Source organism: Cryptomeria japonica, chromosome 9, assembly GCF_030272615.1.
Source record: "Cryptomeria japonica chromosome 9, Sugi_1.0, whole genome shotgun sequence".
Classification (NCBI taxonomy): Eukaryota; Viridiplantae; Streptophyta; class Pinopsida; order Cupressales; family Cupressaceae; genus Cryptomeria; species Cryptomeria japonica.
Window position 1 is genome coordinate 294,097,906 of NC_081413.1, and position 27,655 is coordinate 294,125,560.

A 27,655-nucleotide genomic window follows, 5' to 3' on the forward strand; every position below is an offset into this window, starting at 1 on the left:
TGTATACTTGGTTGTTAAATTTAAGGACATTCATTCACTAATTTGATCATCTAAAATGTTGGAATATGAGAAGGGACATTTAGATCAAAAAGATTAAAAGGAGAATCTATTTTTATGTTGTGTATTTGTGACTTCATTCTTGGACTTGTATGTTTTCTTACTATCGTTGATCATTTTGCTCAAAATTGTAAAGATAGTCCATCTATGGATCTGACTATGAGAATATAAAGCTTGTAATCTAACACATTCCCTAAAAGTGCTTATAAACACCATCCACACTCATATCAATTCAAATATCAAGATCAAAGCAATGAATTAAATCAACCTAGATTTTGTCAAATCAATCTCATGCACATTAGGTTGGGTTCATGCATAAAATTATGTATATATTAATAAAAATTTAATCTACATACATAAAGGTGAATCAAAATTATAAATAATTAATTATTATAATATAAAAGCTTTGTCATTGAAATCTAAAAAATCTAAAATCAAGATAAATCAAATTATTAGCATTTAATTCGTCATTTTTCATTATAAATTGACAAACCAAATATCACATTCAATTATTTAAAATTATCTAAAATAACCCAAATTTCCCATCAACCTATACCCCAAATTCTATAGAATATATTTCAAACTTTCTAAAATAAATGTATACTTTACATGTTTGAAGTTTTAAATCTTTTGATAAATTGTCAAGATCATTTTAATTTCTACAATTCTTACATTTATGGTAATGATGAGCCCTGCCTCCTACCTATATCTAAGATTTATACAAGTGTTTAATAATGAAAGAGTGACACTTTTCCAATGCTGCGACTTTGAAGCTCTGTTCAAGCTTGCCTCTCTGAAAATGGATAAATTGAAACAGAGTTGCAGGGCACAAGATATAGCAATTGTAGGCTTACAAATGTAGTAAATAAACAGAAAACGATAGTTAGATAAATGGCTGCCAAAGCACATTTTAGGACGAAGACATTGATCGCATTCCAGTATGATAATGGTGGAATGCATTCGTTTCCATCGCGCAATATCATTGTTATCCCCTGCACATCTCCGTGGGTTGAAGCAGCCATTGCACATTCATTTTTCACAGTTCAAGCGAATTCACTCTGTCATTACTCACACGAGATCGACATTCCTTCGAAATAAGCTTATCAACATGTATGCCAAGTGCGGTAATTTGGGGATTGCTCGTCAAGTTTTTGACGGCATTGCAGAACCAGACCTTATCTCATGGAATGTTATAATTGTTGCTTACCAAAGGCAGGGGTATTCTCGTGAGGCGTTGACACTGTTTCACCAAATGCAACGAACAGGTATCCACCCTGATCAATTCATCTTGGCCAGCATTCTCCCAGCGTGTGCCGCAATGGGGGCTTTGGAAGCAGGTCTCCACATCCATCATAGGGTAATTGAGAGCGGATTTTTGTCAGATGTTGTAGTCATCAATGCCCTAATCGACATGTATGTAAAATGTGAAAGCATTTTTCAGGCATGTAAATTGTTTGAAAATATGCCTCAAAGAAACGTTGTCTCATGGACAGTCATGATTGCAGGATATGCGCAAAATGGGTTTGTTAAAAATGCCTTGGAAACCTATAAGACGATGAAATCGGCAGGTGTAAAGGCAAATTCTACAACATTTGCCAGCATCCTACCAGCCTGTGCCAAAATAGGAGCTTTGGAACGGGGTATGGAGTTCCATCAAATTATTTTCCAGAGTGGGTTTCTGTCAGATATTGTACTTGCAAATGCCCTGATAGACATGTACGCAAAATGTGGAAGCATGCAGAAAGCACGCCAAATGTTTGACAAAATGTCTGTGCGGGATGCAGTGACATGGAATACGATGATGGCAGGTTATGCACTGGATGGGTTTGCTGAAGAGGCCTTGGAGACATTCAAACTTATGCAATTGGCTGGTGTACAGCCAGATTCCACAACATTTGCCAGCGTCCTCCCTACCTGTGCCAAATTGGGAGCTTTGGAAGAGGGTATGAATATCCATCAAATGATTATGGAAAGCAAACTATTATTAGATGTCGTTGTCGTGAGTGCCCTTATAGACATGTACGCAAAATGTGGATGTTTACACAAGGCACGGAATCTGTTCGACGAAATGCCTCGTAGGAATGTGATTTCATGGACTGCGATGATTTCAGGATATGCACAGAATGGTGTTCTTGATGAGGCTTTAAGGCTTTTCAAAGAAATGCCTTCCAGAAATGTGGTTACATGGACTGTGATGATCGCAGGGTATGCACAAAATGGGTTTATTGAAAATGCTTTGGAGACTTTTAAGCAAATGCAATTGGCAGGTATAAACCCAAACTCCACAACCTATGCAAGCATCCTCCCTGCTATTGCCAAAATGGGAGCTTTGGAAGAGGGTATGGTGATCCATCAAAGAATTATTGAAAGTGGGTTTTTCATAGATATTTCAACTGTAAATGCCTTGATAGACATGTATGCAAAATGTGGAAGCATACACAAGGCACGTAAGGTGTTCAATAAAATTCCTGAACGAAATGTGGTCTCATGGAATATGATGATTGCAGGATATGCGAGGCATGGCTATGGCAAGCACTCTCTGAAAATTTTTGAACTAATGAAGGATTCAGGAACATACGCTGACAATGTAAGCTTCATTTGTGTTTTATTTGCGTGCAGCCATGCAGGTTTAGTGGATGAGGGCTGTAAATTCTTCTGTGGCATGAGCGACTCTTATTGCATTATGCCTACAATGGATCATTATGCATGCATGGTAGACCTTCTTGGCCGTGCTAGCTATCTTGACGAAGCACTAAACTTAATAATCAAAATGCCATTTAAACCTGCGGTGGTTGCGTGGATGTGTTTGCTTGGCGCGTGTCGGTCACATAAGAATATAGAGCTAGGAGTTTTTACAGCAACTCTCCTTTTTGAACTGGATCCTACAAATGATGCAGTGTATGTTCTCCTGGCCGATATCTACGCAGAAGTCAGCAGGTGGGATGACGTTCAAAAGGTAAGGGGATTGATGAACGATAGAGGAATTAAAAAGATACCTGGATGTAGCTGGATTGAAATCCGTGAAGTGGTGCATGCTTTTTGTGTAGGAGATAGATCACACCCACAAACGCACGAGATCTATACAATGTTGCAAAATTTGACATTGAAAATGAAAGCATCAGGGTATATGCCATATCAAAAGCATACATTGAATGATGTGGAAGAGGAGGAAAAAGAATTGTTCCTCTGCCACCATAGTGAGAAATTGGCAATTGCATTTGGGTTGTTAAACACATCGCCTGGGACAACTATTAGAGTTGTCAAGAATCTTAGAGTATGTGTTGAGTGCCACAATGCAACCAAGTTTATCTCCAAGATTGTTGCTAGAGAAATTGTTGTGAGAGATGCGAACCGGTTTCATCATTTCAATCAAGGGCAGTGTTCCTGTGGAGATTATTGGTGATGCAAAGTGAAGCAAGCTGGAAACACAGGCTTGCACTTCAACTTGTGTTTTTTCCTCTTTTTGAGAGTTAGACCAAGCTGTTGTTTTCAATATATCAGATATATGGTATGCATAATTGCCCATATATACCAAAGCAATATTGATAAGTTTTTTATATACCATGGATCTGTCAAGACATTGAATTCCTCTCGGGAAGCCAGTACATTTTTGGAATGAAATGGTTGATAAGGTGTAATTTTATTATTTAAGCAGGGGAATCTGTAGGCATCTTGGTCATGGTAGTTTAAGAGGTCCTAGGAGTGCATAAATCTCAAGCCCACCTTGGATGTATGCTTATGAATTTGTGCACGGGCGTTTGAAACCAAAAGCTCTTTGAATTCAAAATCTTACCAGCTAGTAAAAGAACAGTATTTATGCTCTCCCATGGCTGATATGAAGTTTGTATTTTGGCTTTTGTATGCAGAGTGCTTAGCTATCTCCACATTGTGGAAAGTCCAGAGCTTACACGCTCAAGATGTAGAAAAGCTAGCTAAAGCACCTTCAATGTATTTTGGATATTTTATAGTTCATTTGAAACTCCAATATATAGGAAATAACTGGCCATGCAGCCGAACAAATAGTTCTGATGTGACTATTTTTTTCTATTAATTAAATGAATTAAAAATAATAAGATAATTTTGTTGTGTTTTTTAATTGATTTAATAAATAAAAAAAAGGTCATCTTGTGAGGTGGATAGCCAATTCTCAATATATAAGGGGTCCTGCTATGGGAGAGGACCTTACATGTGTGCACTCATTTTGGACTTTTTTAATTACTCTCAATGCAATTGACTTGTCAAGTCCCTTACTTAAAAAAATTGTTTTTAAGTCCACATGGTCAAATATGATGCCACATGAGCATGCATTTTTGTGAAGGTGTTCAAAATGGTCCCAAATTGTCTTGTGCGTTGATGTGGCATCACATGATTGGTTACTTTTTGAATTTTAGAAGTACTTTTTTTGGGATAAGTATTGACATGACATTTTTAGTGCACCTCTATTGGGTCCATTTTGTCCACCTAGGGAATTTATTGGCATTTAATAGTTGTAATGGAATAAATTAATATATTGGATAATAAATTAAAGCATAATGTAAATAAGTTTGACTTACAATTATAAGTTGGTATTGGAATAATAAGTGTAAAGTTATTTATAAAATTATATAGATTAAATATAATATTTTGTTGGATCTTTATGGTGGAATATGTCATTGAAGATGGTAGGACCATCACCTATAAAGTATAATTTTCATGAAAGGAATGTTCCTGACATATATGTCTCCCTCCAATTAGTTGTAAATAAAGGATACAAGGAATTAAAGGTAACCAGAAAAAAATGACCATTACAAAGCATGTAAAAGTTTGAAAAAGAAACATCATATCATAATCATGGAAGAACATAAGATGTCATTACAAGATAAATAAAAAATGTTAGATACAAATCATATCTTACAAGCGAAAACAAACATGCTCCCCTAATGTAGGCAAATACCAAGATAAATAAGAAATGCTAGACATGGATTATATAAACATAATAAGGATCATAAACATGTAATCATAAAATGTAAGTATGATACAAATCTAAACATATAATCATATGAGCATAAGATACACATGTCAACATAAGCATGATATTATAAAATATAAGTGTAATAATCATATGGAAACATGTAAATGTCATAGACATATATCATGTTAGTGATGTAAGATATACATATGAGAAGCATAACATAGTAAAGATAAGCATATTAAGCATGACATGTAGATAACACGATTTAAGCATCATAAAAATGGAATATATGAAAGCATGGGAGCTAAGCAAGTAACATAGGAAATCTTAGGAGCCAAAACCACGAAAGTAAAGCATACCACTAAGTGAAGAGAACAATACATGAAGCATAACATAGGTTTAATGAGAATAGAAAATGTACAACAAATGTGACATAAGCAAAAGATGAAAGTGTAAGGAAACATTAAAAAACAAAACAAAAAACATATGAATGCTAAAGATATCAAGCAACAAAATTAGAGAGATCATGGCCCAAGAGTTTATCTTCTATAAAAGTTGATGATACAACGATGGGAGACAAGAATCATCTACAAGTAAAACACCTATCACACAAAAGAGATCAAGCAAAGATAATATGCTCAATAACAACCTGAGAATTCTGTATTATTGCACAAATAATTTGGAGATACATTACAATGAAGGGTGATCCCACAATACTGGTGTAGTGTCATGAAATTGTGACCCTTGCAATTGTCGACCACATTAGGGTCCTCACGCATGCGATTCAAATCCCTAAGCCTGATCGAAGACTGAATACTTGCTTGACACCTGGAAACTGCATCTTTCTGGCCCTCTGCACTACCTAAATTGCATCCTGTCCTGGAAAAAAAGGTAGGACAGGGGCATGGCGCCCTTTTCCTCGTAGGACAGGGGCATCACGCCCCTGTCCCCTGTCCTATCTTGGGACAGGACCCTTCAAATTATGCTTTGGAGGTTGCACATTGAGCAGGAAAACTCCCCCAGTGTCAGCCTGCGACGGAAAGTCAATCAATTAACCTAATTGATGAGTATATATGTCACATTTGTCCTCTCATTTTCATAAGTAATAAGTTGGATGAGTGGGAAGTTTACATGAGATCAAGCATTCAAGTATTCCTTTCCAACATTGAGCATTCTCAAGTCTCCTTTCAAGGCTAGGTGTTGCATTCAAGTCAAGGATTCAACCATTGAAGAAGATATTCATTCCAACATTCAATTCCACACAAGCAAATCTACCTACATTCTATCTATACAACCTCCCTTGAGGTGATTTACATTTCAATATTTCATTTACATTTACTTGCAAGTACTTTCTTTCATCATTAGGTTAATTCCAAAACTGGGGTTTAACCTGAAGGCAAACCCCCAATCCCAACCCCTTTTCCTCTCTTTTTTGTGTGTAGGTTGCAGGTGCACGACTATACTTTCGGATTTGGACTCCATTTATAGAGGCAAAAAAAACATTTTCATTTCGTGGATTTTTCAAAGGATTGTGTACACTCCCGCCACGGTCTGGGCAACTATTCCTCAAATTCACAGGGCAGCTTCATCTCGACAGATTATTGTCAGATCCAGGTGCACAACTTCATCCTATGCTTCTATCTCAAGTTATAATTAGATCTTTGTTGCTTTTTCACTTGGTCATAAGTACACAATTCAATCAATTCAAATCTCAATCTCAGAAGAGGGGATTAACTTACCATCACTCAGAATTCAATCTCTTTCTTTGGAGGTTGAATCTAGTGTATTTCCTCCCTCTTCTAATGTAATGCCTGAAAAGTGTTTGAAGGGAAACCCAAAGTGAAACTTTCATCTCTCCTCGAAGGGAAGAAAAGATTTCCTCTAGATCTTCACCATTCACCCTTTTTCCAACATTACATTTTGGTGAATCCGACGTCTTAGATGCTTTATTCTAAAAATCATTGCCTATTTTTCATTTACAAGTTTAATTTTTCTGCAAACTTAGTGGTTAATTCATTCAAAACCCTAGTTTTTGAAATTGAAATTGAACTTGTGTTTTGCAAAAATTGTTTGTTATTGTCCTAGATCTGAAAATTGCTTTGTTTGTCAAATTCAATTTCTTCATTGCCTTGTTCAATTTGTGATTCAAATTCACAATTAAGAGGTTAATTGTCAAAACCCTAATTTTACAAAATCATCTTGAAATTGTGCAAAAATTGATTTTCCATTTAATTTTCAGATTTATGACTGTTTTCAAACTTGTCTTCTATCCTACAATTTAAATTTTCAATTTCCCTCCTTGTTCAAAATTCAAAATTTCAAAAATTAAGTGGTTAGGCCCTAAAACCCTAATTTTCAAATTTAATTAGATTTTGTGCAAATTTCAATCAATTTCATTCAAATTCAGATTTCTAAAACATTCTCCAAGGTGTCCCTATCCATTAGGCTTGACCCTTTTCAAATTTTCAATCTAATTCCTCTTTTTCTTCAAAACCCTAATTGGGTCCTATTTTCCCATTCAACCCTTCCTTTCGCCTATCTAGAAATTGTGAAATCCGCCAATTTTTTTGGATTATCTTTAAAATCATTTTTATATTCATCTCTGAAAATTTCGAAAAAAAGTTGGTTAGACTGTGTGCATTCCCACCACGATCCTTGACTTTTTTCCCAAAATTTTGGGAGACTGTTATGACTATATTTAATAGCCCAAATCCAGAAGATTGGTTGATCTTGTCGATTTTTGATCCCTCTAGCATCGAAAATACCTCCAAAATTCAACATTTTAAATCTCAAGAAATTTTTTTAAATTAAGAGGTTAATTATAATCTGCCCTGATTTTAAAAATTCCAATTTTAAAATTAAGTGGTATCCCCTTGGCCCTAATTTTAAAATTCCAATTTCCTTTGATTTATTATTTTGGAAATTGTGTCATTTTCTTCTTCCAACAAAGTTCAAATTGTTTAATCATTATTTTCTTAAATTTTGCATTACTCAATTTTGTAAAAGCTTTGTTCAAAATTCAAAATTTCAATTTTCCCTCTAGTGCATGAGTTTTACCACTATTAGTCTTGCCTACACTATCCCTGTTAGACAAAGCATTAAAATTAAGGCTTCCCAAGGTTTAATTACTGAGGAGATGGAGCCTAATTTGGGTGACTTTTTTAATGAGGATAATGCTAATTCTTCCCACCCTAATCATATCCCTATCTATCCAATTGATGAAACCCATGATGAACATGAAGAAGCTGTCACTAGAGTTTCCATAGATCAACTTTCCAAATTGGACAATTAGTTTGATAATTTTCAACAATGGATGTCCCAAGAATACCGTAATAGTGAATCTCTTCCATTAATTGAAGGCCTTAGATGCATGATTCAAAGTGATAAGAATGGAATTGATATATTGTGTGGCATTGCTCATATTGTTAATTCTAATGTCATGCCTATCACGAGTTGTGCTAAGAACTTAGGTTATTCACAACCTTCAAATCAAATCAATTCTTCTATTCCTTTGACTACATCAATGGCTACTATTCCCACTTTCACTTCAAACATCATGGCTACATCAACTCAAAATGTCATTCCTACAACCATTGGTCACGGGAGAAATCCCTCTTCTTTGTTTAATCCTCCATCTTTACCTATGTCTTCCATAAGTATTCCTATTATTCCTCAACCAATCAATTTGACACAAGGGGGCAAGTCATTCAACAATTTTGTTCCTCCTTTGAGTGTCCCATTTCCTACTCAATCATCACCTATGCCTACTTATCATAATGTCCCACCACCTTATTCTCAATCCATGCCTTCCTTCAATAACATCACACCACCTTCTCAATCAACCATGTCTAACATCAATTCTTCTACCGAAGCAACAATCAATAATCTTGCTCAAACTATGTCTTCCTTACAACAACAAATTGCTTCCATGAGTCAATCCAAGTTTAGTGTGCCTACCTTTGATGTTGCGAGCCCACTTTCTCTTGATATTGTTAAAGTTGTGCCACAAAAGCATGTTGAGGTCCCTCAATTGGAACTCTATAATGGAAAAGGCGATCCTCTTACGCATGTCAAAACATTTCAAACCTTGTGTATTGATTTTGCTTATGATCAAAGATTGCTTGCAAAATTGTTTACAAGAACATTAAGAGATAAATATTTACAATGGTATTTCTCTTTGCCTTCTTATTCCATCACTTCTTTTTAGCAACTAGCAAATGCTTTCATCCAACAATTTCAAAATAACATTGGTCCTAAAATCACTTTGACTGATTTAATGCATTGTAAACAAGGTGCTAAAGAAAAAGTGACTGATTTCATTGGTAGATATAAGCATTTGTGTGCTCAAATTTCTTTTCATGTACCTAATAATGATATTCAAAGAAGTTTCATTTATAATTTGCAAAAAGATATCAAGGAAAAGCTTATTTTGTCCGAGTTTACTTCCTTTCTGTAGTTGTGTGCAACACTCCACAATTATCAACTGGATGTGAGTCAATTGGAGCAATCTACTCCTATGGCTCCGAGTGATAAGAGGGAGAGTGTTCAACAATCGTTTGCGAAGTTCAAACCAACAAAAGGCTTCATCAAATTCAATGATACAATCAACAACAAAAATGTGAATGCTACAACATGTGTGCCTTCTATATATAAATTTTTCAAAGGAGAAAGACAATTTACTCCTTTGAATGAATCTTTACATAGTATTATGTCTCAATTGTTGCAAATAAATGTTATCAAACTTCCTCCTATAAAACAAGTTGATCCTTCTAAACTTGCAGCCTCTTATTTTGATAACAATTCCTTTTTTCAATTTCATCGTCAGCCTAGTCATGATACAGAGAAATGTTTCGCATTGAAAAATAAGATTCAAGATTTGATTGATAATAATACTATATCTGTGGCAGGTGTGAATGATAAGGGAAATAAATCAGTAGCTACTCCTAATCAAATTCTTAAATTTTTTACCGATCCTTTGCCTTCTCATACCTCTAATGTGATTGAGACTGAATATACTTCTTTCTCCTCCAAGGAATTCACTTCTATGGCTCCGAACTTGGTAAATATGGTAGAAAAATAAGATACGCCTAAGGATTCTTGTATTACATTTGACCCTAGTGAGACCATTAGAGCATCCAATGGCCCTTTATACATAGTTGCAAAGGTTAAGGATATCCCTTGTCGTGGTGCTCTTGTTGATCCTTCTTGCTGTTGCTATTTACTAAGTTGTCATTAGTTTTATGCCCAAAGTCATTCTATATACTCTAGTCGGTTAATACTACCGAAAAGTCCAGTCGGTAAATACCAAGGTCATCGGTGTCAGTTACAGAAGAAAGACAAGTCACCGAGTTGATACACACCGAGCTGTGAACCGAGACATATGCAGACTGTCTACTGAGTAAGGTTTATATATTTACCGAGCTGCAAAGAAGGTATACCGAGTTGATCTGAACCGAGTGAAAACATGTTACCAGATTCAATGAACCTGGACACTCATGTGAAACGTGTTACATAATTCAAGAAGATGAAACCGTTACTACATTGGAAATTGCATTTAAAGATTTTGTATGATTTTGAGGAAGAATATTCAATGAAATAATTTATATGTTTATTCATTCAATAAAACATGTTTGTATGATCGAAGCATGAAATGTGAAACGTGTTACATAATTCGAGAAGATGAAACCCTTACTACATTGGAAATTGCATTTAAAGATTTTGTATGATTTTGAGGAAGAATATCCAATGAAATAATTTCTATGTTTATTCAATCAATAAAACATGTTTGTATGATCGAAGCATGAACAGATCATCATCTCAGAGATCTATATAAACAGAATGATTTGAGTACATGAACAGGAGGTGACATGTAAGGTAAATCAAGAGAAGAGAGACAAAGGAATGATTAAGTCAAGCATGAAGGAATAAGATTGACATAGATAATCACAGGTTACCGAGAAGGTTTCAGAGAATAGTTTAAGGAACAAAGAATACAGAAGTGGTTACCGAGTTGGTTTATCAATTACCGAGGAATGTTATGAGAAAGGTAATTTCATATTAAGAACATAGAGTCTGCTATAACATTTTAGATGTGAAGTTGCAGATATTTTGTAAAGATTTTGATTGAAATATTAAGTTGTAATAGAAACCTCTAATAGGGTAAAAGACTCTAATAAAGTCTATAAATTGTAAAGCCTTTAACCAGGTACGACATTTTGTAGAAGTGTTTGTAAAATCCTTTAGCAAGGTAGATCTAAAGATCTTTATACTCCTAACAGGGTAAGCTATCATAAATGGCTAAACATGTAGCTCTAACCGAACAATCTTGATTACTGCAGTAGTGAAGTTGTGGGTGCCATCCCCACCGCAGTTTTTCTCTCTAACCAAGAGTTTCTGCGTGACCAAAAATCATTGTGTTATGGAGTGATACTTTGATGCATGTTATCTTTATGATTATGTTTTAGTATTTTATATCTTTGAGATCAGCATTACATAGTTTGTGTTTATCAGTAAAATTGTTTTTAAAGAAAAGTTTTGGAGTACTGATTCACCCCTCCCCTCTCAGTACATTAGCCTTCCAAGTAAGAGCTAACAATTGGTATCAGAGATTTACTCTTGGTAAAGGGTCTAATAGCTTAAAGAGAAAGATCCTATCAATGGAAGGCTATAAACAATCTCGCAGGATTGTGAATCTTTAAGAAGAGCTGGATCATGTTAATCAAATGATTGCAGATATGCAGAGGCAACTCCAGAGACCATTGAAAGTCAGAAGAAGGTTGTCTGATGATTTACAGGACTCACAAGAGTTGGTGGAACAAATTGAGACATCATCTGAGACCAGCTTATCAGAAGAATCTGAAGAAATGATTGCAGAGTTGAAAGAAAAGAACAAAGCACTTAGTGAACAACTAAAAGCAATGAGAAGGGAACATGAGTATTTTAGCACACGAATGATTGAAAATCTTGATGCATTGAGAACAATTGAAGATAATAAACAAATTATAGAAGGAGAAAAACAACATCTAGAAGCAATGGCGACTTCAAAGAATGATGAAATATCAAGGATGACTGTAGTTCAACATAATCTATCTGATCAATTGGACTATGCACATCATGAAGCTACTGAAAAGGAAAATGAGAACCAAGCATTGAAACTGGAAATATCAAGATTGATCGATGAACTAGAAGCAGAAAAGAAGTCAAAAGAAACATTGAGGAAAAGCCATGAAACATCAAAAATGTTGGATGGGCAACTGAATATGAGAAAACCCAACAAAAATGCAGGACTTAGTTACAAAGGAAACAAATCTACTGAGAAAGGGATCAACACTATCGAGAAAGGAGAATCATCCAAGCAAGCTGGAAACAAAGAGAACATCAAGGACAAGAAGCCTACTTGCAACTACTGTGGAAAACAAGGACATACTACCAACGTTTGCCGGCTCAGAAAAGGTAAGCAACCAGATGTTACTAGGTTTTATGGTTATTGTTACAATTGCAATAAGCAATAAGTATGGTCACACATCTAAGCAATGTAGAACAAAGTTTGTCAACAATTATGAGAAGGCAAAATACAAAGGGTTTTGCAAAAATTGCAATAGATATGGACACAACACCAAGAAATGTTGGTTTAAGCAGAAAAACTATATGTGGACTCCACATCGAGCAAACACTAGAAGCTACAGAACTGACACAAATCTCAATCGACAAAATACTTCAGTACCATGGGATTACAATACAAGAATTTGGTGTGAATGATGTGGAAGATATGTACATATAAGTGCAAACTGTATGATAAGGTTTGGAATGAACAACCGGAGATCATGGAGAAGTCCAGGAATGATATGTTTTCATTGTCACAAGGTAGGACACATAGCTAAAGACTGCATAGTCCAACCGAGAGGAGATACTGAGGAGATAAGAGGCAAATTGCAGAAATTTTAGAAAAAGAAGGAAAATGTGTCAACTAATGAAGAAAGCACCTTACCTACTGAGTTAGGTGCATCTACTTCGGATTAGTCAATGAAGGTATGGAGGGACTGCATTCTCAAAGGTTAGATCTTAATAGTTCCTATGTATTCATGCACTTAAATTCAAAATCTCCATAGCTAAGATGCAATAGCAAGTTCACAAAATTATCTAGTCTTTTGATTTACAAGGGAAGTCGATAAAACTAGTAAGCCTGTCTAGTTGGTAAAAAGCTAATAAGAGAGTTAGTTGGTAAAGGGAAACCAAGTGCATTTAATGCCTATTTTACCTAACCGCACGAATCTTGATAAGGTCAAAAGGAGGTATTAAAAGTATTGAGCACGGTCATTTTTCACTTACCAAGTTTTCAAAGTGCAGAGCAGAGCGAATCTAAAGGCGATCAAACATTTCCAAAGCGAATTCAAGGTATTTAGCAAATATAAAACCACATTTTTAGCAGTTAATCGATCAAGTCAAGTTGTGAATATTTGCAAAGTATCTACTAAGTTGAAAGCGTTTTCTGGTTATTTGAAACCCTAAGCTATTTCGTAAGCATAATTTCAGTTTGTAATGGCCCCCAAAGTTCAGAAACCTATTGTATTAGAGACCATTGAGAAGCCTACACTGGAATATACCTTACCTCCCAAAGTGGCTTCTGAACCCGATGAGAAAACTGCATTTTCTCTTATTCCGGATAGGGTTCTGTTGATTGAAGATGTTAGATTTTATACCAAGTGCAGAGTTGATGAGCTAGGTCACACTGAGATTAAGGATATGTATGATAAATTGTGCACCGATGGAAATCTGGATAGAAAGTTTGAGCATATCAAAGTCAAGGGATTAACCAAAACCCTAACCTATCCTCAAGTCTTCAAACCCCAATGGGTCAAATTTGTCTTGAGCCGAGTACATGACGATTTTATGTGGCTAGAGGAACAACCTTTCAAGATCACCAAGGAGATTATTCACATAATAACTGGATACCCTATATTTGACCATGCCCGAGCACAGAAGATGATTTCACAGAAGGAATTGATAACATTAATAGGAGTTGAGTCTGATAGCAGAGGTCTTAAGTTGAACAATGTGACAGATGCAAAACTCAATTTTGCTATTAGAGTTATTGGTTATTGTTTCTTCCAGTCAACAAGAGAAAATAGTGTACCGTGTGCAGCTATAGATTTGGCCTACAAAATTGTTAAAAAGGGTATGCAAGTTGATTTATGTGAAGTATTGTTGAAGAAACCTTTTGAAAATTTAAATACAATAAGGAAACCGAAGAAGAATAACACTGCTAACACACTACAGTTTGGGTCACTCCTAGTGTGTATGTTCTTCTATTTTCAGAAATTCTTTCCATCAGTCGGTAACGTTGTTTGGGAATTACACTGACCTATCACCCATCAAATAAATGATTTCATCAATCAGCTAGGTGGTAATTTCTATATGATAATGGATGACTACTTCAACAAATTCCAGGAAAAGATGCATAGCAGGTACAGGATTCCACCTCAGCTAGTGGAAAAATATGAGGATACCATATGTTTTGAGTTGGATACAGACTACTGTAATGTCAACACAGTAGAACCCATGACTCAATCACTACCGCCTATGGGTTATGAAATAGATTTCGACATTACTCAATAGCAGATAGATGCCTTCTTAGCACTTCCAAGGCATGCTACTGAGAAAAGATATGGCACCTATGAAGAGGTGAAAGAAAAAGTAAAAATGAGCATAGTTGTACCAAAGGCTGCTAGGAAAGCCACAAGAATGATCAAGGATTTAACTGAAAAGTTTGGAGAAGGTTCTACCTCCACTCCTACTAAGAGTGATCAACTTTCAATCGAGAAATAATATGAAGCTCAAGAAGCAGCAATTACACTAAGCACCGAGTTGCTAATGGGCAAAATTTTGAAAAGAAAGAAACAGGATGCAACCAAGGTATCACCAACCCCACCAGTGAAGCGACCGTACACTAGATCATCTGTTGTGTCACCTGGTAAGAAGCAAAAGAATGTAGAAATACCTAAGGTTACAAAAACTTATAGAAAGAAGAACAAAAACCTAATTTTGGAAAGTGACACAGAGTCAGAAGATGTAAATAAATTTCAGATTGTAAAAAGCATAAAGGAATATGTACATAGTGTCGACAATTTTTGTGCAAAATAGAAGGAATATGGTGGATTTGGGTCATTTAGATATGTAGAATATGATACTAGAATAGATGAAGAGAAGAGGAAACTAGAAGATACTATAATTAGTACACTTCTCAAATTCCAAGTAGTTCCATTGGAAGTGATTGGTTTTCTTCCAGAAGCATTATACTCACATATTGATAATAGATGGAAGTATGCTATGGAATCAGAGAAGCAAATAAGAGAAATTTTTTTGGTACATCTCTTTCTAGATATGTCGGTAGATGAAATAAGAGATCACTTGAAAAACTACCAGACAAATTTTCAAGTAAAACATAGAGCCTTAAAAATGATGAATGGACTATATCTAGAAGTTGAAAATGAAACCAAAGAGAAATGGAAGAAGATATTTAGGATTCAAGTTGAAGAGTCAAAAGGTGAAGATGAAATAGTTGACATCACTGAGCAAGATCCTACTTCTGCTATTTAGTTAGATGAGGATGTCATAGACACTGAAGCACATGACAAAGAAATGATAGAAGGAAATGCCTATGCCAAACTTGTGTCAAGTGAATCAGTTTTGGAACAGGTCAAGTCCTATCCTCCGCTCACTCAACAAGTCTTAGCCGAGAAACCTCAGGACACAGATGAAGGCACAAAGGCTCCAAAGGTTAAACAAGATGAACCTACCTCTCAGGCCACCGACGAGCAAACTTCACAAGTACCTTCAAGCATCGAGACAATTGCCACTGATACTTCAAGCAAGGAAACACCAAAGGATAAAACAGAGGCTACAGGAACCAATAAAAGTGTTGCCTCTACTGAGCAACATACCGAGGAAGGTCTGGTCTCCAAAGCCATTGTACCCATTCAATTGACAAAGGCATCATCAAAGGAGAAGAAAGAAAAATGACATAGTTTTAAGGTAGATCTGTCAAAGCCTATTGTGCTACCGAATGTTGACCTAACAAAATTGAAAGGGCAAGCACTGATAGAATTCGGTGAGCTTTGTAAAGCCAAAGCAGAGCAGAAAAGACAGATAGCTATTCAACAGAAGAACTGAGTACTTCAAAAGGTCAAAACATTATTGACATATATGATACTTGAAGCTACCATCAATAAAGATGTTGTCATCCATGTGCAACTGGACGAACTACTCACTCAATTGGAGAAATCAGGAGTAGAAGCATCAGAATACCTTAGCAAATTGAAGGAAAAAGAGCTAACTGCCAAGATGACTGAAGAAGTGCAGAAAGCAATTGCTATAGGTAAAATAAAGCTTATTGAATTCATTGCTGAGTTATCCCCTCAACTCAAACATATTATTTATTTATTCCAGAAGTTATGTACATTTTCATTCTTTATCAAAGATATCAAGCATAAGACTGAAGTCATTGAAAAGGAGATCACCGATCTCTCAAATAAATTGACTACTGAGCCAAATTCTCTTCAGAATTTTTATTCAAGGCTACAAACACTTATGGCTCAATAGTTAGAACTTCGGAATGAAGAGCACAAAATAAGGATGGATATCATGACTCTTCAAACATTATTTATTCCCCATTTGTCATCAGTTCAAGAGAAGATCAACCGAGCTACCCAATTCTCAACTCAAGCAGAGGGAAGCACATTGGATGGTTTGATCACACTATCAGCTGATATTACAGCTCAAATTACAATATTGGAGAGTGTCAAGGATGCACTTAAGAACACTCTTACTGAAGCTCATACAAAGTATAAATCTATTTTTGATCAGTTACCCCCACTAAATGGTAACTAGTTTTGATGTTTGTCAAAAAGGTGGAGTGTACCGAACACATGACTGAGCATGAATATCTGAGTGTATAGTTGAAATTGTTAGGGGGAGCATGGAACATCAAGAGCATGGAAATACAGAATAGGAAATCAAGATATGTACAGAAGATTGATAAGGGGAGTATGCATTTGAGTATGTATTTGATCATTGTATATACTGACATTTCAGTTTATTTTGCAAGTATATAGATTTTGTATTATGACTTTGAAATGAGTTTTGTCAAACATATGAAACTAATGTCAAAAGGGGAGATTGTTTCTATTTACTAAGTTGTCATTAGTTTTATCCCCAAAGTCATTCTATATACTCTAGTCAGTTAATACTACCGAAAAGTCCAGTCACTAAATAGCAAGGTCACCGGTGTTGCTTACAGAAGAAAGACAAGTCACCGAGTTGATACACACTGAGCTATGAACCGAGACATATGCAAACTGTCTACCGAGTAAGGTTTATATGTTTACCGAGCAGCAAAGAAGGTATACCGAGTTAATCTGAACCGAGTGAAAACGTGTTACTAGATTCAATGAACCTGGACACTCATGTGAAACGTGTTACATAATTCAAGAAGATGAAATTGTTACTACATTGGAAATTGCATTTAAAGATTTTGTATGATTTTGAGGAAGAATATCCAATGAAATAATTTCTATGTTTATTCATTCAATAAAACATGTTTGTATGATCGAAGCATGAACAGATCATCATCTCAGAGATCTATATAAACATAACGATTTGAGTACATGAACATGAGGTGACATGTAAGGTCAATCAAGAGAAGAGAGACAAAGGAATGATTAAGTCAAGCATGAGGGATTAAGATTGACAGAGATAATCACAAGTTACTGAGAAGGTTTCAGAGAATAGTTTAAGGAACAGAGAATACAGAAGTGGTTACCGAGTTGGTTTATCAATTATCGAGGAATGCTATGAGCAAGGTAATTTCATATTAAGCACATAGAGTCTGCTATAATATTTCAGATGTGAAGTTGCAGATATTTTGTAAAGATTTTGATTGAAATATTAAGTTGTAATAGAAACCTCTAACAGGGTAAAAGACTCTAATAAAGTCTATAAATTGTAAAGCCTTTAACCAGGTACAACATTTTATAGAAGTGTTTGTAAAATCCTTTAGCAAGGTAGATCTAAAGATCTTTATACTCCTAACAGGGTAAGCTATCATAAATGGCTAAACATGTAGCTCTAACTGAGCAATCTTGATTACTGCAGTAGTGAAGTTGTGGGTGCCATCCCCACTGCAGTTTTTCTCTCTAGCCAAGAGTTTTTGTGTGACCAAAATCATTATGTTATGGAGTGATACTTTGATGCATGTTATCTTTATGATTATGTTTCAGTATTTTATATCTTTGAGATCAACATTACATAGTTTGTGTTTTTCAGTAAAATTGTTTTTAAAGAAAAGTTTTGAAGTACTTATTCACCCCTCCCCTCTCAGTACATTAGCCTTCCAAGTAAGACCTAACACTGACATGGTTAATGTTATCACTAAGGAGTATCTTTTCACTTTACGATTGCATAAACCAATGTATGATGCCTCTAATGTAGTTGTGAAGTTATTTGATGGCTTTTCTTTTCCTACAATTGGCTCTATCACCCTTCCTGTTGAAGTTCATACTAAATCTATGGATGTTGACTTTGTTATCATACCCTCTTCCAAGCAATTCCATGTGAAGTTGGGCTATCCTTGGCTATCTTCCATGAAGGCTATTGTTTCTCCAATCCCTGTGTTTGAAATTTCCTCACAATGGCGAAATCATAAATGTGAACCATAGCTTATTTTGTCCATTTGAAAGAAGTCCTAGTGTTCCTATTGATTTCTTTTGGCCTAAGCAATTTCAATCTCTTCCATCAAGGAGAGATGCTCTTTTTCAATCTTATAAAAAATGAAAGAAAGATATGATCTTATACTTAAGTCTGCTAGGATTCCCAAAGATACTGAGAGGGGGGGGGGTGAATCAGTATCTAACCAATTTACAAATTTCCTAACCTTATTAAGTAATTTGCATTCTAAAACAATGTACCAGTAAACAAGAATTAATGCAATAAATATGAACAATAAACACAACATAGAAAGCACACCATAACACAAGATTTTTGGTGAGGAAACCCGGTGTGGGAAAAACCTCAGTGGGATTTGTGACCCACAATATTCACTCACTAGCCAATGAATGGATATTACTTACAATGATGTGCCTGCACATGCAGGAAGGCCAACTGCCTAGAGCTCACTGCTCAAATATAAAAGGAATTCTCACTGACTTACAACATGGATTATAAGAATCCAATATAATGTACTACTACAAAAAGCATCTGTTATGCCAAGTTCAATACCGGTTGAAGCTCATGTAAATACCATAAACCCTTCTACAATATCTACCTTAGTATTCGCTCTACATATCCATCCTATCATCTCTCTCTACAAAATGATCTACAAGATCTCATACTTATACATGAGTCTTATTACAATATGCCATGTCGGCTTATAAAAGGATATTACAATTAAATACAATATACAATAAACAAAATCCTATCAGCTAGGGTGCTGGTAAACATTCTTGTCGCTACCAGTGAACTATTTGCCGGTGTAGAGTCTATCAGTGCCGGTGCTTGTGCCATAAGATTGTAAGGTTGCCATCAATGACAATACCTTCAATCACCTACAATTCTCATTGGAGTGTGCAATGACAACAATCTCCCCCTTTGGCATTGATGGCAACACCCATGAGAAAGATTCAAATCTGTATCCAAAAATTGAAGTCCAAAAATCTTACCAAAACTGTGTGCTCCCCCTGAGTAGATGATCTCTAAGTCATTGGATTTTTCTTTTCTCTACTACTCCCCCTTTGACATCAATGACAAAGGCTATCAAAATGTCAACTGAGTGCAGTTTTAGCTCGAACCTTGTAATTGGTTGGTTACAATCTGAAATAGGTCTGCTAATACCAAATTTAGGCTCTGAGTGAACCTATCACCCTCCTTCAATATTGCCTCTATTCTTTGAATTGTACCAGTGAGGTGATGCATTTTCTCTTCCGGTGTCTTTTGTCCTTGAATAAGTGCCTCTGAGATCTCTCTCCTCAAAGAGATGAGGTTATCCAATTTAGGACCGAGTCTGCATTTAAGTTCTTTTGCCTTGCCTTTTATTCTTTCCTTCTCCTTTTCCAATTTCTCAAGTTTCTCCTCAAATCCAACTATCTCATGTTCTATAACCGATATTGGTTCTAATGAACCAATGATATTGTTAGCTATATCGTTTATTTCTTTTTGTACTTTGTTGATCTCCTTATCGATATCCACTGTCAAAAGATTGGTCTTACATGTATCTCTATATAGTTCCTTAAACTCCATTATGGTTTTACTCAGTGCCGATGAGAGGGTATCAACGTGTCTCAAGCACTTCTTTATTGTCTCATCAAATAATTTCTCTTTTTCCTTATCCATTTTCTCTTTAAATGTCTCTTCATTTATTTGATCAACAATCAATATGTTGCTGGTGATATACTTAGACAATGTGTCTAATTGACTCCAAGAATCTTTATTTTCTACATTGCACTTGGGTTCAATCAATTTAAGAATGGGGATGGTATCATCTATAGCCTTATAGGCCAATGCATTGCAATCAGTAATTTTCTTAATAGAATCCAAAAGTACCTCAGTTACATTTGTTTGTCTGAATTCAGTCATGGAAGTACCAGATGATTGTCCAATTACCTTAACAATCTCCATGTTGATGGTGTGAGCAACCACTTTTCTTGCCTCGACCTTTGGTGGGTCATTTTGTGTCTGCATTTCTATCAACAAAGGTTCAGGCTTCTCAGTTGTTGCTGGTGGCACTGTCTCTATATGTACCTGAAGGTCAACCCGTTTCTCAACTTGTATCTATGTGCTCTCTTTTGCCAATTTTTCTGATTGTTTCTTAGTGGTATCTACTATCGGTTTCTCTATTTGTACCTCTGCATTGTCCACTACCAATGACTTAGTAGGTTTCTCTATATTTTCTACAGTTGGTATCTCTGTCTCTGTTGATTTTTCAATGTTTGCATCAATGGTATCAGTCACCATTCCAATCTCAATATGTTCCACTGTTTGTTATACATGTGTCTCTACCTCAATATTTTCAGCTGGTGGCTCAGTAGCCACATCTTTCTTGATTACAAAACAAATTTCTTTTTGATACTTGTCTACAATACTCTGAGGTAGCCTTTCCCTAGTCTTTATTTTAGCCTTAAATGCTTGGAAATATTCAGTTATTTTGTTTTCCCTATCTGTTCCCATGTCGGTGAAGATATCCAACAGTTTTTCACCTACCGGTATGTCATAACCAAAGTCTTTTCTGCCTATACTGAGAACTTCTTTTGTAATATATAGCATTAGGCATACAAGAAGATTTCCAAATCTGAAAGTACCTTTCTTATCTCCTTTGATTTTCTTCAAATTATCAATCAATTCATCTTTCAACCACTCACATACATCTATTTTAGCATCATTATTAACCATATCATAGGCACTCTTGATACATAGACTGGAAACTGAGTTCAGTTGGTTAGCATGTGTGGTTTTGTATCCTAAGATCATGCCAATGAATCTAACATTGTCATCTTTCACATCATTAACTCTTAGGGATCTGCTATCATAGGTTGCACCAGTTAAAGTCATCACTGTTTTGTTTGAAACTTTCTTGGTCTCATCTAGCCTGCTACCGGTGGAAGGTAAGCCAGTCACAACCTTAATTGCTTCTCTAGTGATCTTATGCATAGAGTCTAACCAAAAGAATTCTCCATGGACTCTACTGAGTACAATCTTCACAACTTCCTTAGGAAATTCTGGGATGTCAAGGATTTCCACAAAACCTAGGGTTTCAATAACCTTATGTTCTAGTTTTATAATTCCACTTTCATCACAAATCACATTTTTGTACATTTTCATGATTTCATCCGAACCTAGTTCCTCAATATGACAATGTATGTAAATTATTGGGTCTTCTGCATATGCACCTAGGGTATCATCATGTTTTGCTACTTCAGGAATAATCTTGAATATGGGCCTAGGGCATTTAACCACTTCAATAACAGTAGGGTTTGCAATGAATTCAGGAGCAGAGGAGGAAGCCATTGATAAATACCTTAATCTGCCTTTTAGGTTTGGATGCTTGAAATATCTTGCTTCATTTCTAGCTAAGGATGCCTTCACTCGGGCTTTTTGCACTCTAAAAAATTTGAATGCTCAGTGAGTGAAAAAGAGTGAAAAATTCTGATTTATAATGTCTTTTCCTTCAACTACCACAATAAATGTCTTCCAGTTAAGTGAAACTTAACACATCTGCCGGTAAAGAAGAAGTTCATCTTCTCACCATCAACTGAGGGTAAACTTGCATGATTTTCAATTTGTTGCAATACGCCCAAGGATTACTTTTCAGTTGGATGAAGAATCTCCTACCGGTGGAGTAATACTCTATTCTACCAGTGAAGGAATAGTCTCATCAACATTTTGATCTCTCTTTCTAATCCATTGTTTTGAAAATTCTTGCTTTACCTCTTCAACCTTCTCTTTGCCTTTCAAATTGGGTCCATTATTATTTGCTTGTGATGCCTTGCTTCTAAATTTTTTTGCAATATGTCCAATCTTGTTACAAGCATAACATGTCACATTGTTCTTCCGAATAGCCTTCCCATATCCTATGCCGATATGTGTTCTGCATTGATTAGATAAGTGTCCAAATCTTCCACAAACATAATATCTTACATTCATTCTGCAATTTTCTGAATTATGACCAATTTTGTTGCATTTGGAACATTGACCGGTGGGTGTATTAGTGTTCTGATAGTTTCTAGATCTACACTGATTTTCTTTATGACCATACTTGTTACAGTTAAAGCATTTCCCATTAAATTTGTAGGCATTAGGTTGTCTTACCGGTTTACTGTTATCATGATTGTTTGCAGTACCATAGCTTTCACCAAATTCAAATCCAAGTCCATTAGTGTCTCCATTAGGTTTCTGACTTTTCAGCATATCTTCAAGTTCTTCTAAACTTTTCTTGAATTTCTCTTTGTGTTGATTTGCAATAACCAACTCATTTTCCAAAAAATCCTTCTATCTCACAAGTTCAGTTTTATCATGTTCCATATGAATCAGATTTGTCTTCAACATATCATTTTCATGACTGAGTCTTAGATTTTCATTTCCAGCATCATTGAGTCTCCTAGGCAAGTCATCTTCATTCTTCTTTCTGCCTTCAATGTCTTTACAAATATCATAGTCATGTCTTGCATCTCATTCCTCAAGGTCATGTTTTCTTTCCTCATCTTGCTCACAAGAACATTAAGAGTTTCCATTTCATCATCATCATTTTGTATCTTCTCATGAAGTTCTCTTCTTTTGTTTCTAGAAATAGTGATATTTTCTTGAAGTCCTTGAATGAATTCCTGTGCAGTCCTCAAGTCATCTTCAAGTTTGATATTCTTCAACTTTTTTGCATCAAAGTCTGCAAGAGCTCTTTCTAATTGCTTTCTCAAGTTTTCCATTTGTACCGGTGTCAGAATCTACCTCAAGTTGTTAGGCTTTTGAAAATAGAGGACCAAGCTCTGATACCAATTGTTAGGATTCCCAAAGATACTGAGAGGGGGGGGGGATGAATCAATATCTAACTGGTTTACAGATTTTCTAACCTTATTAAGTAATTTGCATTCCAAAACAATGTACCGGTAAACAAGAATTAATGCAGGAAATATGAACAATAAACACAACATAGAAAGGACACCATAACACAATATTTTTAGCAAGGAAACCTGGTGTGGGAAAAACCTCAGTGGGATTTGTGACCCACAATATTCACTCATTGGCCAATAGATGGATATTACTTACAATGATGTGCCTGCACATGCAGGAAGGCCAACTGCCTAGAGCTCACTACTCAAATACAAAAGGAAGTCTCACAGACTTACAAAATGGATTACGAGAATCCAATATAATGTACTACTACAAAAAGCATCTGTTATGCCAGGTTCAGTACCGGTTGAAGCTCATACAAAAACCACAAACCCTTCTACAAGATCTACCTTAGTATTCACTCTACATATCCATCCTATCATCTCTCTCTCTACAAAATGATCTACAAGATCTCATACTTATATATGAGTCTTATTATAATATGCCATGTCGACCTACAAAAACATATTACAATTAAATACAATATACAATAAACAAAATCCTGTCGGCTAGGGTGCCGATAAACATTCTTGTCGCTACTGATGAACTATTTGTTGGTGTAGAGTCTGTCGGTGTTGGTTCTTTTGCCATAAGATTGCAAGGTTTCCATCAATGACAATACCTACAATTTTCATTGGAGTGTGCAATGCCAACAAAGTCAACCTAGATCTCCAACAATTGACATTCCTATAATACTTGAAGATGAAGTTCTTCCCCTTAGAGATAGAACTAATCTCCAGGTCCTAAGGAAGATCTTCAACCTACTCCTATGGATGTGATTGTGCCTTTTCCTAAGAAGAAGAACAATATTCCTCCTAAGGTTAGACTTGTACCTCCTCCTCATGATGGACCTTGTCTTCTTCCTACACCTAACATTCCTCCTTTATATGGCGCAATTCCACCTCCTTCCTCTTATAGAGAGAAGAGGCCTACTTCTCCTCTTATCCAACCTAAAAGACCCCAACCTAACCTTTAACTATGAAAGAGAAAAAAATTCCTACTACTTTTCAAATGTTCCTTCTCCTTCTCAGCCTTCCACTAAGACTCGACGAAATCGTTGTGCGAGAGAACGCCGATGATGACACTGTGTTCGTGCTCATGAAGTTGTCCCTCAAAGTATTCCATCTCCCAAAACTCCAATAGTTGACATGATTCCCTTTTCTCCTAAGCAAGATGTTCAACCTACATCTCCAAATCCTAAGTTGCACAAAACTTGTGATGGTTTTACTCCTATTCATGTTCTTCTTCCTCTTTCTCTAAATTTTGATGAAGAAATGAGTGAAAATGTTATTCATGATGGCAATACAATTCCTAATGCTTCTGATAATGATTATGAATATATTGATGTGGACAAGCATTTATCGACTAAATTTTCATAAACCCTAATCCTAGCTCCTAGAATTGAACAAAGTGACTTACCACATGAGCATAGTCCTTGTTTGGATCTTGTGATAGCTCCATCTGTTGTGCTCGATGTTGCTCCACTAGCATGTTGCTCTCCTTCCCAAAATAGTGATCAACAATATCGAGAGGCAAATGTCATGCTAGATTAACAATATTAGCACTGTAGATCCCCCCTTTCTCTCTCTCTCTCTCTCTCTCTCTCTCTCTCTCCCTCTCTCTTTTGTGACCATTCTTCTATGTGTGTCCCTGTTCTTATATTTTTCCCTCAATATGGGGATGATGCAAAGCATTGAGATCTTTTCAGTGTCTCTTTCATGTTGACTCAAAAGACATCCTCTCTTCCCTTTCTTCTAAGGTAGTTTCCTTTCTTTGGGGAATGATGATAATTATATGCATATACATATATGATATACATGAGTTATCATACAACATACTGACCCCTAGGAAAGTGAAACTACCTCGTTCCTCGTGTTTTGTGTTCATTATCCTTAGGTTTATTCCTCGATTGGGGGCTAAATCCTTGCGATAACGTGCTCACTCTCTTCTCTCTCTCTTGGGTGTATCCTACCTTAAAGAAATTTCTCCTGATAAGGTGCATGCGATCGCTTTAACATGGGGGCATACACTCCGCTCATATTTTCCTTTACAATACTTAGAATTATTTAGTGAACTTGGGTTTGCTTTATAATCTTGGTATCTTTCTTGTGACTCATAGTGAGGGGAACCTTGCTACTTGCAATCATGGTTTTACCCTTCTTGATCTTCCCTTTTACTTTTTCAATTGAAGTCGTAAGATCCTAAGGCCACTAGGTGCATGGTGCATCCTTCCTCCTTGACATGGTAGAAGTCTTTCAATCTTGTTTCCTTGTACTTTACCAACAGTATTGGCATACGCTTATACTCCCGCTAAAGTGGGGGATAAATGTAGTATCATGAAATTGTGACCCTTGCAATTTCCAATCACATTAGGTTCCTCACGCACGCGATTTGAATTCCTAAGCCTGATCGGAGACCAGAGACTTGTTTGACACCTAGAAACTGCATCTTTCTGGGCCTCTACACTACCTAAACAACATCCTATCTTGGAAAAAAAGGCACGCCCCTGTCCCCCCTAGGGTAGGGGCATGGTACCCTTGTCCTCCTAGGAAAGGGGCACGATGCCCTTGTCCTCCTAGGAAAGGGACATGACGCCCTTGTCCCCTGCCCTATTTGGGGGCAGGACCCTTCAAATTATGCTTTGGAGGTTGCACACTGAGCGGGAAAACTCCCCTAGTATCGGCCTGCGATGGAAAATCAGTCAATTAACCCTAACTGATGAGTATATATGTTGCATTTGTCCTCTCATTTTCACAAGTGATAAGTTGGATGAGTGGGAAGTTTACATGAGATCAAGCATTCCTTTCCAACATTGAGCATTCTCAAGTCTCCTTTCAAGGCTAGGTGTTGCATTCAAGTCAAGGATTCAACCATTGAAGAGGAGATTCATTCAAACATTCAATTCCACACAAGAAAATCTACCTACATTCTATCTACAACCTCCCTTGAGGTGATTTACATTTCATTCTTTCATTTACACTTACTTGCAAGTACTTTCTTTCATCATTTGGTTAATTCCAAAACTAGGGTTTTACTGGAAGGAAAACCCCCAATTCCAACCCCTTTTCCTCTCTTTTCTATGTGTAGGTTGCAGGTACATGGTTGTACTTTCAGATTTGGACTCCATTTGCAGAGGCAGAAAAACCCTTTTCATTTTGTGGATTTTTTGGAGGACCGTGTACACTTTCGCCATGGTCTGGGCAAATTTTCCTCAAATTCACAGGGTGACTTCATCTCGACAAATTATTGCCAGATCTAGGTGCACAGCTCATCCTATGCTTCTATCTCAAGTTATAATCAGATATTTGTTTCTTTTTCACTTGGTCATAAGTACACAATTCAATCAATTCAAATCTCAATCTCAGAAGAGGGGATTTGTTGGCCATTTGGAGGAATTGATTGTGTTGCATTGATGTTTTGTCATTGATGTCAACACTATCTACTTTGGATGCTTTACCGACACCCTTCTGGTCCCAGTAGGTTGTGTGGTATCTGGTTGGATTGGATCTAGCATGATTCGGTAATGCTCCGGTATGTTTGGGTTATGGAATTGGCTTATTTGTGTTCATATTCAGTCAGTTGCTTTTGTTCTGGTGATCAGATGCTATCCTTCTTTTGAGCGAGCTTGGTTTGTGGTTTCGACGAGGGTTTCACTGACAGATCTTTGATGAAGATCTTTGATGATATGCATAAGTGGTGTTGGTGCAGCTTCTTGTATATATTCAGGATGCTGATGGTGACCATGTTCGAGACTTGGTGGATTGGGATCATTGCCTTAGCACATGTGGACCTAAATTTGGGTTCCAATTTATCTAGGTTATGGACCAACTTAATGTAATGTGTAGATTGGACCTCTCTATGTTGTTTGCAGGATGTCTTATGGGTTGGATATTATTTGTTTGGTCTTAGGCCGACATGTTTTGTAATTATGTAATTGTATTATTGTCTGGTGGCTGACCTAATTGTTTATGGTCAAGGGTTTGTATATATATGATGTAA

At 36.2% G+C, this 27,655-nt stretch overlaps 1 protein-coding gene across 1 annotated transcript; it reads left to right on the plus strand.

The window, feature by feature from the left end:
* The first annotated feature begins 725 nt into the window (after nucleotides 1-725).
* LOC131079607 (pentatricopeptide repeat-containing protein At3g26782, mitochondrial) lies at nucleotides 726-3,700 on the plus strand. The gene has a single exon (XM_059211354.1). The coding sequence runs from the start codon at nucleotides 998-1,000 to the stop codon at nucleotides 3,458-3,460; it is 2,463 nt and encodes an 820-aa protein (XP_059067337.1). The 5' UTR covers nucleotides 726-997; the 3' UTR covers nucleotides 3,461-3,700.
* Nucleotides 3,701-27,655: the final 23,955 nt, after the last annotated feature.